The following is a 13,781-nucleotide window of genomic DNA, read 5'->3' on the forward strand; positions in this document are numbered from 1 at the left end:
CCAAAGATCGCTGGTTCCCTGTGGGCAGGCCCTACATCATATCCACTTACATAGAAATATCAGTACCTGACTCAACACCTTGCTCATGGAGGCGATCCACAAAGGATCCACTGAACTGAACTAAGTAAGAGAAAAATAACTGTCCTTTCCTTTTGAATTAATAAGACCATAAAGGCAAGGGTGTCATTCAGGAAAGTGGAAGTTGCTAAAAAGGGTTGGGGGGGGGGCGCGCCTGGGTGGCTCAGTGGGTTAAAGCCTCTGCCTTCGGCTCAGGTCATGATCCCAGGGTCCTGGGATCGAGCCCTGCATCGGGCTCTCTGCTCCGTGGAGAGCCTGCTTTCTCCTCTCTCTCTGCCTGCCTCTCTGCCTATTTGTGATCTCTGTCTGTCAAATAAATAAATAAAATCTTTTTTAAAAAGGGGGGGGGTTGGGGGATCAACTTCCCCTTCCCAATGAATTCTTAAGAATTCAAAACTTAGCCAACAATTGAGAGTGTTTTAACTAACTGGAAATAAGAGAACAGATTAGACAAGCAGATGTGCTTCCTGGAAAGAGAACCAGAATCAGGCCAAGCACACTCCACTCAACATACCAAAACTCAACTCAAAAACCTAGGGGAGAAGTTGAATGTCCATTCAACACATCTATTGCTGCACATAATGCACACAGTACCGCAGATACCCACACTCACAAGAATGCCCAAGCCAGTTCCTACTCTGTAGAACTTTACATGCTCTTGGTGGAAAAGGAATAGAAATTGGATAAATTACCACAAAGAGCAAAAAGGGCCCAAGACAGTTGTACAGAGAGCAGCAGCTCTGCAATTTTTAGAGGCAGTTCCACAACAGCGTTTGAAATTCACTCTGAACCCTGTAAGCTGGGTAAATTTTCGACAAGGTAAGATCGAGGGGTAATGGGTCTATTAAAATAGGGAAAACGATGGGGCGCCTGGGTGACTCAGTGGGTTAAGCCTCTGCCTTTGGCTCAGGTCATGATCTCAGGGTCCTGGGATCGAAACCCACGTTGGGCTCTCTGCTCAGCGGGAAGCCTGCTTCTCCCTCTCTCTCTGCCTGCCTCTCTGCCTACTTGTGATCTCTCTTTCTGTCAAATAAATAAATAAAATCTTAAAAAAAAAAATAGGGAAAACGATGTTGGCAAAGTCACAGCATTGCGAAGGGTGGTTTAGGTTATGGCAAGCAACAAACCTAGCTATAACCCTGGGTATTGCAGAAAAGTTGCAGACAAGTCCACTGAAAAGGTAGCTTTGATGTTTGGAGTGACTGAGAAGTCAGGCACAGATGGAACGTGCCCTGCGAATTGCAGCATTTGAAGAAAATTATAAGGCAACCACCTCACACTAATGAGACAGGGGGAAAAAAGGTGGAAAAGTAGAAACTTAGAAGAAATTCTGTCCATCCAATCAATATGACTATATATTTTATGTATCAACTTGACTAGACCACAGGATGTCCAGATATTTGGTCAAACATTATTCTGGGTATATCTGTGAGAGTATTTTCAGATGAGATTAACATGTGAATTCACTGACTGAAAACAGGAGCTTGCCCTCCCCAATATGGGTGGGCCTCATCCAATCAGCTGAAGCCCAACAGAACGAAAGACTGACCTTCCCCTGAGTAAAAGACAATTCCTCCTGCCTGACTTCCTCCAAACTGGGACACTAGCTCTCTCCTGCCTTTGGACTTGAGCTGAAACATGGGTTGTGTCTCAAGCCTGAGAGTCTTCTGATTTAAACCACAGCCTCAGTTCTCCTGGTTCTTTGGCCTTCAGACTCAGACTATTACATCAGCTCCCCTTGGTATCTAGCTGGCTGGCTCACCCTGCAGATCTTGGGACTTGTCAGCCTCCATAATCATGTGAGCCAATTCTTACAATAAGTCCCTCTACACACGTATCCACTGATTCTGTTATTCTGGGGAACCCTGACGAATACAATCAAACTTGAAATTTAAGATGTTTGTTACATTGCTACAATAGAATCTATATGATAAAAAACTAAAGTACATTTGATTAAACTTCTAGTCAAAACATATCAACCTAGACAAAAATGTAACATTAAATAACCTACAGATAATTTCAGAGCAATAATCTTTCAATATCAATAGTTTTTAATTCTACTTCTTTTCATTTTAATGAAGATAGAAGCACTTCTTATAGAGATATGTAATTCATTTGAGAAAAAAAAAAAAATTAGCCTATATGTGCCAAGAGCTATGCTAGGACGAAGTATACCACAGGGAAATAAACTGCACACAGCACCCACCCTCAGAGCTTATAGACTAAGTGTATGCCATTAATCAACCACCATCTTGTATGCCATTAATCAACCACAAAAGAAACGGAAAATAACCTGATGAATCCAAAGACAGTGAGAACATGGTGCTTCTAGAGTATATAATGGAGAGAGCTGATCTCAACTGGAGTTCAAGGATGGTTTCCTGGCAATATGATGACTTAGCTCAGATTTGAAGGATACAAACAGAGGAATGTAGCAAAGGGAAAAGGGAAAATGCATGTGTGCAACAAGTGGAAAGAGCTGGGACATTTAATAGCTGGGTAAAAAGGAGTATAAGCTGCAAACGGAATGAAAATGAGTGGCTAGGAGATGAGAGTACTTCACAACAGATGAAAAGCTCTGCTCCCCTACTTCCAGGCTCTATAAACTTGAGCTCAGCCTTTTCATCTGCAAAATGGGGATATTACTCCTTTGCAGGGAGAAAGGCTATTAAGAAATTAAGTAAGATAATGTTGACGCAAAAATATGACAAATTTTTAAAATGGACCAAAATAGCAATTTGAAATCTCACTTCATAAGTACAGATAATCAGTTTTTATTTTTTTTGTTTTGGTTTTAGTTACTGATTGACTTTCTAGGGGTTAAAATTATGATAGGGTTTCCTCTGGCTTTTAGATGATGTCGAAAGAGTTAAAAATCATATGTGTTATTGAATGGCAAGATGTGAAGTATCTTCAGGGATTATTATATATCACTTTCGTATACAATATGGCATTGGTCATACCATGAATTGAAACAAAGCAAAATATATTTACAGAAGTTTAATACAAGCATAAAATGTCCAGTAGTATGATTCTAAATCTAATAAAGAAAAAAAAAATGAGGAAAGAGAAGAAAAGCTACTTACAAGCACACTACATTCCAAAGTCTAGAAATGGGCACATGGAGTTAAGTCACATAGGGAAAGCTCTCAGGAGCCCAGTTGGTTTACATGCTATTGCTAGAAGAAGAGTCAGGTTGAGTCTCACCAAGAGTGACCATGTTTCTTTTTCCATCCTGAAAAACTAATAGAATGGAAAGAAAGAAAGAAAGAAAGAAAGAAAGAAAGAAAGAAAGAAAGAAAGAAGTAAGTCAGTGAGGGAGGAGGGAAAGGAGTGAGGGATGAAGGAAGGAAGGAAGGAAGGAGGGGGGAATGAGGGAGGGAGGGAGGAAAAAAGAAGGAAAGAAAACAAACTAATAGAACAGACGGATATGTAAACCACCATTAACTGTGCGTAGCCATATGTCAAAGGACTTACTTAACCGCAGGAAAAGAAACCAGGAAATGGTGCTTTAATCTCTGTTCATTGAGAAGAATTCAATAAAATGTTCATTAAATACCAACTTAAGAAATAATGAAACATTAGTCATTTGATTATGCATTTAATTAAGTATAATAAAAAGTGTGTATAGTTTTGACATAAGTCAGCCATGATGATGATATATTTAATTACTTCCTAGACTCTTGTTAAACTCCAGAAAAGGGAAGGCCACAACTCAAAACTCAGAACTCCTCTTTCATTCAACTCTGCACCTTCCCGATGCAATAAAGCACCACAAAGAGTGGCCTACAACTCAGTAATGAATCTTCCTTTTTCCCTTTCCTCAAGCAGTCTTTTTGGGATCATGTGAGACTTCCCAAGAGGACTAAGACACAATTAAGGATGACTAGATTAGGTTCTAAGAAACATGTTTCCTAAGGTTCTGTGAGCCGGTTTCTCAAATTCTCAGAATTTAATATACTTAGCTGAAAACAGTATAACTTTATTGTTTACTATAATCTTTGTTGAATTGAACTGAAAGACATATAAATTATAAGACAAATTTTACACCTTCTTTTGAATATTTTATTAATCCAGTGATGGAACATGAAACTTCATATATTTTTTGTATTGAAAAGTAGTGGCTGAACCTTTTATGAGAATTCACTCATGTACTGGATGGCGTACACTTTTTTTTGAATAAAAATTTCCCTAGAAAACTCAACTCCCCTTCATAAAGAACTGTCACTAATTCTAGAGTTTTGTGTTTATGCATTAAATTAGCCTCACTTTGCAGCTTGTTTATTGACTATTTTAATACCAATCATTAAAAAAATGTAAGACTCATCATAAAATGTATCTCCAATTTTTTAAAAAAAGCCATTTTCTTCTTTATGTTCATACACAAAAAAAATCTTGCCTGGAAATGAGTGGTATGTATGCTTGGCTTTAGTTGTCTAAATTTTAGATTTAAGACTTAAATGTGTGTGTGTTTGTATGTGTGTGTATTATTTTAATTTCCTCCTCTGATAAATGGGGTATTCATGTTATTTGCTTTACTGAATCTAACACAAATGCCTCTTCTTTTCACTATATTTTTAGCGACTAAAAAATTTTAAACTTTCTTTTTAGTCTTTACCATATCTCTTCTTAAACCTTGTAATGATATAGCACAATCCCAGTGTATTTAATGCAATGTTGATTAATTTTTAAATACTAATCTTTCATTATTATTATTTATTAGGTAATTCAAAAGAAACTACCAGTTCACAGCAAATACCATCTTTCGCATGAACCTTTGCCATTTCACTATTCTATATCCAGGTTTCCAAGTTAGTCCAGGCTGGACTGCGGGGTTCTTAGTCAATGGAATTATCTTAATCTAAGGTTCTGATTATCGGTGGTAACAACTATAAAAAAGATCTAGGACTTAACAACAAGGTGCTGTTGGCCACACAGTTATCTGGCTAAGAGACAAAGTACTTACAGTAGACTGAATCATGTACACACACACCAGTTACATATCCTGCACTCACAGAGTAAAAATGCAATACTTTGCCACACCAAATACTCTCACGTCCCTAAATTACAGACCAGAGTTCAAGTGGAAGCATTTGCCTTCTGTTATTTCAAAAGAAACAGACATAGCTTTCTTCCAAATTGACAAGGCAACTTCAGCCAGGTGTCCCACATCAGGAGAGAAGCTACAGAGAGCAGAGGAGGCCAGGTCACCTGGCACTCGCTGAGCCCCAACTGGATACACCCCTGCTCACATGGGCGGGGAGAAAACAAAGAGCGCCGAAACGGACTGTTCTTGAGGAACTCAGCCCAGTGACAGAAACATACAGAAGTTAATCATTTCTCTAAGTCAGCCCACGGCTATATCACTTAGTTGGGATTTCTATTCTGGAGATACTGGGGACATTTTAAATAATTTTGTTTCAAATTTTAAAAATTTTAAAGTAAATATTAAATAGAATTTAACTTTAAAATAGTAATAATAAATTTAAATTAAATATAAAATAGAAGAGTCAGCACTTTTCCTCCCAGAAGAATAATTTCACAGAATTCCCATTTTAAATTCTACTTCATACTTTCACAATGACCAATCCTGTTAACAAAGGTCCCACATCAACCAGAAAATGAACATTCTCCAGCACTCCAGCTTCTCTTTGGTTGATGTCACAGAGGTGGACTTTGCTGGCTTAGGAATTATGAAAGCATAGGAGTCTCTGAAATGATTTCTAGAGACCCTACCTACTCACAACAAGCATTCCGCATTCTATTTCTTTTTAAGACTTTATTTATTTATTTGACAGAGAGAAAGCACAAGTAAGCAGAGCTGCAGGTAGAGGGAGAGGGAGAAGCAGGCTCCCCACAGAGAAGGGAGCTCAATGCAGGGCTCCATCCTAAGACCCCGGGATCATGACCAGAGCTGAAGGCAGACACTTTAAGGACTGAGCCACTCAGGCGTCTCACAGCACTCTGCATTCTGAAAAACAGATGAGAGCAGGCAAAAAGAAAGTCTTATGTGTTCTCTAAGAAACAATCGGCCTGCACAAAACCCGCTTCTCTACAAACGCTGAAAAGTGGCTTAACATCATCATAAGGATCTCAAACCTGTCTTTGAGGTTGCCAAACCACTCTTGCTAATAAAGGTCTCTGCACAGCACAAGCCACCTTCCCCACAGGACACTCCTAGCAATCTTTCCAAGGAGAAGACAGGTCACAGAACCACAGCCTGTACAAGGGCACAGTAAACAGTTTTCAAGGGGCCTAAGTGGACATATGGTTTCCTGGGCATCCAACAACTGAGGAGCTGAGGGGCAGGGCACCAGGCTCCAGCTGCCATGGTCTAGGGCAGGCCCAACAGGATTTAGTCATGGCGCATAGCAGGCCTGAGTGGTTATTTGCTAGCACGTCTCCGACATGCTTGGTGTTTACACTAGATACCCTGAGAAGATTTTAGAATAAATAAAACAGATTTTGCTCAGTTCTATATAGAAACAAAACTATAGAGACAAAAACTATAAATGTGACAGAGCTGTGATAAAAATACTTGCTAAATTATATTGGCACACACAGGGTCCAGGTGTTTTGCTTATGTTATCTCGTTTAATTTAATCACCACAAAATCCAGTGAGGTAGGTATAGTGATCATTAATTCACAAGAAGGGGGGCACCTGGGTGGTTCATTCGTTGAGTGTCTGCCTTCCGCTCAGGTCATGATCCCAGGGTCCCAGGATCAAGCCCCACCTCAGGCTTCTTGCTCAATGGGAAGCTGCTTCTCCCTCCCCCACTTCCCCTGATAGCGTCTTGAGTGGAAGTAGCAGAAGAAACCACCTGTATGGTTTCTGGATTGAGAAGCTCAGGAAGTCCCACCTACTCAAAACTTTTCCCTACACCCAAACTGACATGCTCTGATCCTGAAATTTTCCTATCACTAATTTCAAGAGATCTAAATGCTAACTTTAACACATTTTTAACACGTTAGGTAGCAGCTGAGGAAAAAGGAAACAAAGGGAAAAAGAGGCAAGGACAGATATTGCCTAAGCATGACCTCTGTATAAAAGAAAAGAAGGTGCAATGCTTTTGAATGAACACAGGATAGTTTGAGAACTTAACATTAAGATCAAGGAATACCTGATGTAAATAACTCTAAAATACGTATATCTTTAAATTAAACTGTTCTGCAAATGTTCAGTAGTTTCAAAAATATCCAAATAGTAAGTTGAGAAACATGGCAGGTTTTTAAAATCTGCATTTACTCCTTTGTAAATTATCTCAACTCTAAGGTATTAGAGCACAGTGGTTTTAGAGGGCCGGCAGGGAAGACAGATCACCTGGCTTCAATTCCTACCCAGCTACTCAGTGGCTGTGTGGCCTCGGCTAGTTACTTAGACTCTGAATATCAACAACATCATTTGGCAAAGGGAGGCAACAATTGTAGCACCTCCCTCATAGGCTCATGGTAAGTATTACGGTTATAACATACCTAACCACTTATTAGCACACAGTAAGTATTCAGTTAGCTGCCATCGCCATCATCATTATTAAGGATTAACAGATACATTTCAAGTATCAACTGATACATTATCACTACACATAACTTAAAAAGGATATTTCTATAAATACTCACTTGACCTGCCAATAAACTACAAACTGAATTAAAAGAATAAGTTGATAAGTAATACAATAATTCCAATACTTCCCATGAGAATATGTGGCCACAGTAGGACTAGTACTTAAAACCTCATAGGACCAACTGCTTGTAATTGTACCTCAGTTTAAACTTTTACCTAATGAAAGACAAATATGTACATTACTATAAGATAATCCATTAAAAGATCTGCAAGTTATCTTACTGATATTTTTGTGGTGTTACTGAAGAAATCATTAGACAGCTGCACCTTAATATTCTATAACCGATTCTAGAAAATATTATAAAAATACCATTTATATAAATCTGATAGGAAAAAACAGAAATATAGAAGAAACTGAATTAAAGAAAAGTATAATTTTTATAAATGAAAAATCCTTTCAATTTTTTTTGGTTGCTTGGTTGCTAGGTTGGTACCACTGTGATTTGAGTGCTGCATCACCATTCAATAAACCTGTGGATCTTGTTTCGATGACAACGGAGAAAGTCTTGTCTGTGCTTTAAAAACATTCAAGTTGCTTCTCTCTTAGGGAATCCACATCTGATCTCCCAGCTCCACCATTCTGAAATATCACATGTCACCAGAAGACTCCAGGATAGACTGCCTAAGACCTCGCACAAGGCAGAGGAAGGAGAGAAAATAGTATGTAATAAAATAGCTCTCCTGGTAATGGGAAAACTAAACTGACATCAGAATTGGGACAAAGCTATGCTGACATCACAAGTTTGGCTCAATACCTGGAGCTCTCTTAACTTATTTAGGCAATCCACACAACCTGACATCCCTCGTGAGGTGTACCAAAACCCAGATGTTTTTCCATATGCTCCTTTTTCTTATGACACCAAGCCACCTTTTCATTTATGTTGATAACATACTGCAAAAAAGTCCCAGGGAAGGGATGCCTGGAAATATGTCCTTAAATACATCTCTAAAATATCCCACTGGGGCGCCTGGGTGGCTCAGTGGGTTAAAGCCTCTGCCTTTGGCTCAGGTCGTGATCCCAGAGTCCTAGGATCGAGCCCCACATCGGGCTCTCTGCTCAGCAGGAAGCCTGCTTCCCCCTCTCTCTCTGCCTGCCTCTCTGCCTACCTGTGATCTCTGCCTGTCAAATAAATAAAATCTTTAAAAATAAAATAAAATAAAATATCCCAAGAATTCACAGTCTCAACTTTGAATAACATAATTCTGTACCTAAATAAATAATTTTCTATGAAAAGATAAGAAATTTTTAAAAGCCTGTAAAATCCTGAGTAGGTCAAATATTTTTTTAACTGTTACTTTTTTTCCTTTGGTGTAACAAAATTAATTTTTAATAAGAGTTGCCCATTTTTTTTATGTAGCCTAAGAATTCTTTTGGTTCATTTTAAGCCACATCTTTCACACTTAGAATTTTCTGGTTCAGTTGGAAATACTTTTCAGAAGCCTGAACATATAGTTCAACTAATGATTCTGAAATGTGTGCATGTGGGAAGAATTTTGTTGCTTACAAGAGCCTTTAATAATTCATACATTTAAATCATCATTTCCAAAGCAAATTTTCCAAAATCAAATAAATTGCAAAACTACAAGTAAACTAGGTCTCCAAAAAGGAGTTCCAATCATCTGCCAAAACAGACCTCAAATTCTTAATCCCTTGTCCAAAAAAATTGGACCAAGTATTGACGTTTTCCACCAAGCAAGCCACATAGCCACAAATGTTTCTCATTTACTCCACTCCTGGGACATACAGCTCAAATAAAAAATTTCCTGAATACCCCAAATTTCAGATACAATTTGGAATGTAAATGATTCATAATGTTATGCAGGAAACATTATGATCTTCTCCTACCAACTCAATGTTTCTGGAATGTAACCCACAGGAGATTATCCCAACGAATCAGAAGGCTGACATCACCGTCAGCCTTGTGACCCAACTATTATGTCCCCTGCCCCTAGCTCAGATGTGATTTTGAACTCTGAACACTCTGCTACTCCAGCTACCGTTCAAGTAAAACAGACATTCCACCAAGGGAGCTAACGAAGATCCATACTGTGCTCTGTGGCAAGTAACATGGTTACAGTGCACTCAACCCCCCTCTAAGGAAAGGCCAAAACAACATTAAAAGGAATTAAAGGCACTGTCATCACTTGTGCACCAAAAGACTCCCCCAGTGGCCTCTGAACAGATTCTAATTAAATTCGAGGGTGAAACTTCACAGAACCTCTAGTTAGTTTATGAATCCTATTCCAATCCCACCCTGCTTTACCTCCTCTAAGTCAAATAATTTCTGGGAGTATCAAAGTTGCAACAGTCATCCTTTTGCAGATTCCTCCTCTCTTTCAAGGAAAGAAGCACAGCGGAAGAAGAACACTGTACTAAAGGCCCAAAGGAACATGAAAACTGTGTGACTCTTAGCAACTGTGGTTACTTAAAAAGAGAGACATGCGGGTGGTCCCATATCATGAAATAAATAAACAGGGCGTGCAGTCATGAATGTCGGTAAGAGAAGATGAAGATAAACACCTACTAACGTAGCATTCCACTACCTAAAGGGATCATGACAAGCAAAATGTACAGTGAAAGGTAACTCTCCAACAAGCCTTATCTGAGAGAGCCTGACACAAAATTCAAAGCTGAGCGGGCAAAACCTTGGAAGTCTGGGCAAATGGAGAGAGTTACCGATGCTACAGAAATAACAGCCAATAGGAAGAAATGTCTCAAACAAAAGGCATCTGAGCAAAGGTTAAAGCTATTATTTAAGCATAAGGAGAAAAGAATCTAGTTTAAATAGAATAACAGTCTCTAAAACAGTAATAAAGAAAGAACACAAAACAGTGGGTTTGCCTAAAGTAAATTTCATGGGTCTGTAGGCTTTCTGATAGTGGTAACATTCACAAGGAAATACTAAAACTGAGTCTATAAATTAAAATTATGAGTTAACTGGAGATGCTGTGAGATGACTGCATCAGGAAACCACAAAAAATATATATAAAATAATTGAAAAAAAGGTTAATATTTACACATTTTAAAAAATCAATTGAAATCTGTGGTTGGATCAATGTATGTCACGGGTCATCTAAAAAATGGCTTGAATATCTCTAATTGCCGAAAGATCCTGTTTTCCAGCCCAACCTAGACTGTTGGTAAGAGGCATCTCTCATTTATCCAGACCAAAAAAGACAGTAATCACATTGGTCATCCAATACTTATTTAAACTGAGAAAATGTGGTTAGCTAGTAACATCAGGAAATGGAATATTCTAGATGACCATCTTTTCTGGTTACTTTAAAACCCAATTCTGCATATTTTCCCTCTTGTGACTGTTGGTTTTACACTTGAGTGAAATCAGCATAACCCTCAGCAAATATTAAACCTAGAGTTTTTCTGATCTAAGTAAATGACACGATGTTTATGAAGCTTCTAGAATAGTACACATGGTAAATACTTAAGGAAATACCTTATTCTTTTCCTTCTCTCTTACTTCTACCAACCATTGTTTTGCTTCTTCTTTTGCAGTTTAGGATCCAGAAGCTGTGTTTTCACATGTGATCAGCCAATTTCCCCCAAAAATGCAATGTTTCTTTTTCTACTAATCATCTGATCAAAGAGTTTTAACTAGAGGACCCCTCTAAAAACATATTGCCTTAACTTTTTCTCTTCTTGGCTTAATTTCTACTGAGGAATCACCTAAGTTCAAACATAGTTTCTATCAGAGCCCAATGTTATATGAAGCACTATACTAGAATACAGGAATACAGAATTCAATAAAATATGGTTCCTACTTAGGATGGTTAATTTTACATGTTAACTCAACTGGGCAACAGGATTCCGAGATAGCTGTTCAAACATCATTCTGAGTGTTTCTGTGATGGTGTTTTGGCATGAAATTAACATTTAAGTAGATGGACTTGAGTAAAGCAAATTGCCCTGCACAGTGGGGGTGAGCCTCAGCCAATCAGTTGAAACCACCCCCCTACCTCCCACCCCCCTGCAAATTAGAGAATTCTCCTACTTGACGACCTTCACACTGGAATACCTGCTCTTCCAGCCCAACAGCATGTGAAGTGGAACATTGGTTCTTCCTTGTTCTACAGCAGCCCGTGGCTTCTAGATTCAAAGTGGGACATTAGCTCTGCAGAGTTTGGATTTGGCCAGCCTCCTCCGTAACCACATAAGACAATTCCTTAAAATAAATCTCTCTATAAATAGATAGATAGATATAGATAGATAGATATAGGTATAGATATAGATATCCTACTGGTTCTATTTCCTTGGAAAACCCTGACTAATATACTATCTTCAAAAAGCTCAAAATCCATTCATGAGGATATACCCACATAAACTTTCTCCATGAAGCCTTTCCCAAAAATAACACAGAATATTGCACGATGAGCCAAATAAACCGTCCAATAAAGAAACTATCAATAAATGTTCACTGAATGAATTAAAAGTACTTGAAAATGAGATCTGCTAAGGACAATATCAGACCACATAATTCATTCCCTCAAGAATTCTCATAAAGAGAGTGATCTGGTGTCAATTTACAACTAGACTTGCCCCTTTCCTGCATAAGCTGAATGGATGGGATTTCTCTGCTTTATGAGTTAGTTACTGTTATTTGAAGCAGGTCATTGGGAATAAATTTAAAACAGGGAGTGCAGTTATAAATTAGTTCATTCCCCTCACAGTGCAGAGTACAAATAAGAAGCAAATAAGCTCACTTGAATGGCAGCCAAGTTCTTCTGTTCCTGAGATGGTGCCTCATGAACAAAGCGAAGCCAGTTGGAGTGTCGTGGGTTGGTGGCATCCAAAATGTATAGAACTTCTCCCTTACTCCCACGAACCTGAAACATAAAAAGCTCCTGAATTTGTACCTGAAGTCCGTATTGGTCATACTAAACATATCAAGGGTAGGATATGATATTTTTTCATAAGCATATACCTTTGTTATTGACAGGTGTTGAATAGATGCTGGATTAACATCCAGTCTTCCCCTTAAACATGTGTACAAATAGAGTCTCCTATTTTATTTGGCAGATGTCTAGATGACTCACAATTGCAAGCAACTCTCAGAAACATCCTGTGTTGATAGCTCTTTTCTGGTTAAAATTATTTGTTTGTAGGTATATTTTAATATACGTGTTGCAACTGCAATCACTCAGGGGATAACCATAATTGCAACCTGTCCCCTTTTTTCCACAGAAGAGGCTGGTTCCCAGTTGAGGGGACGGAGCTGGAGCAATCCTTTCAATTCCTCTCTCCACCTGTTTACTGAATCATTTCCATATGATGAGAACTTGCTAATGAAACCAGTGGAAGTGGACTCCACTGAGCCACATTTTCACATTTTTAACTAGTTGATGAATAAAACAGGTTCCATTTTGTTTTTTCATGGCCTGCTCATGGCTTGCTGAAGACAGTGGGCCCACTGTCTTTTGTTTCATGCCATAAACCCTCCTGGTCAGACCCACTGAAGATTCAGTTGGAGAGAGGGAGGAAACTTTGAAAGGAGTGGAGAGTCCAATGGACATTCTTGAATCCAAGTTGCTTCAAATGGAGCTTCTCCAAAGCCTCTGGACTGTAGGTTATCAGGCACTGCTCAGTTCAGTAATGCATATGTCAATCTCCATCCAACTCACTCTGTGTTTATATTCAACTGGAATCCAGGGGAGGGGGAAAGAAGGAATGAGTGATCAGCACTTCAGATCTCTAACACCAAGTAACACAAATATAAGAACAAAAATTCATCTCTGCAGACTTGGGGTGGGGATAAACAAATTCTACATTTCCAAAATCTTATTTGATAAAATAAAGCACAACCAGCCTACTAAGGTATGTATTTTCACGACACATTTGGCCAATCATGCAGTCACTGGACATAATTTATTGATTCCTACCACAGGCCAGCTTCAGGCACTGGGAATCTTTCAGTGAACAAGACAGTTGAAGCTTAGTATCGCAGCACTTAAGAACAAACAAGCATAGAATATAACTTCAGGTAAAGAGAAGAGTTGTGAAGATAATGAATGCAGAGAGAGAGGAAGCAGAGTGAGGAGAGCCCAGAGATCTTAGAGGAGACTGAG

The 13,781-nt window shown here is 38.7% G+C and overlaps 1 protein-coding gene across 1 annotated transcript in view; it reads right to left on the minus strand.

The window, feature by feature from the left end:
- Positions 1 to 13,781, minus strand: part of PRDM5 (PR/SET domain 5) — a 213,540-nt gene that overhangs the window by 128,023 nt on the left and 71,736 nt on the right. Inside the window, exon 3 of the mRNA XM_080797672.1 lies at positions 12,420 to 12,542. Coding sequence (XP_080653798.1) covers positions 12,420 to 12,542 — 123 coding nt within the window. The remainder of the gene's footprint in view (positions 1 to 12,419; positions 12,543 to 13,781) is intronic.

The sequence above is a fragment of the Martes martes genome (genome assembly GCF_963455335.1).
Source record: "Martes martes genome assembly, chromosome: 2".
Classification (NCBI taxonomy): domain Eukaryota; kingdom Metazoa; phylum Chordata; class Mammalia; order Carnivora; family Mustelidae; genus Martes; species Martes martes.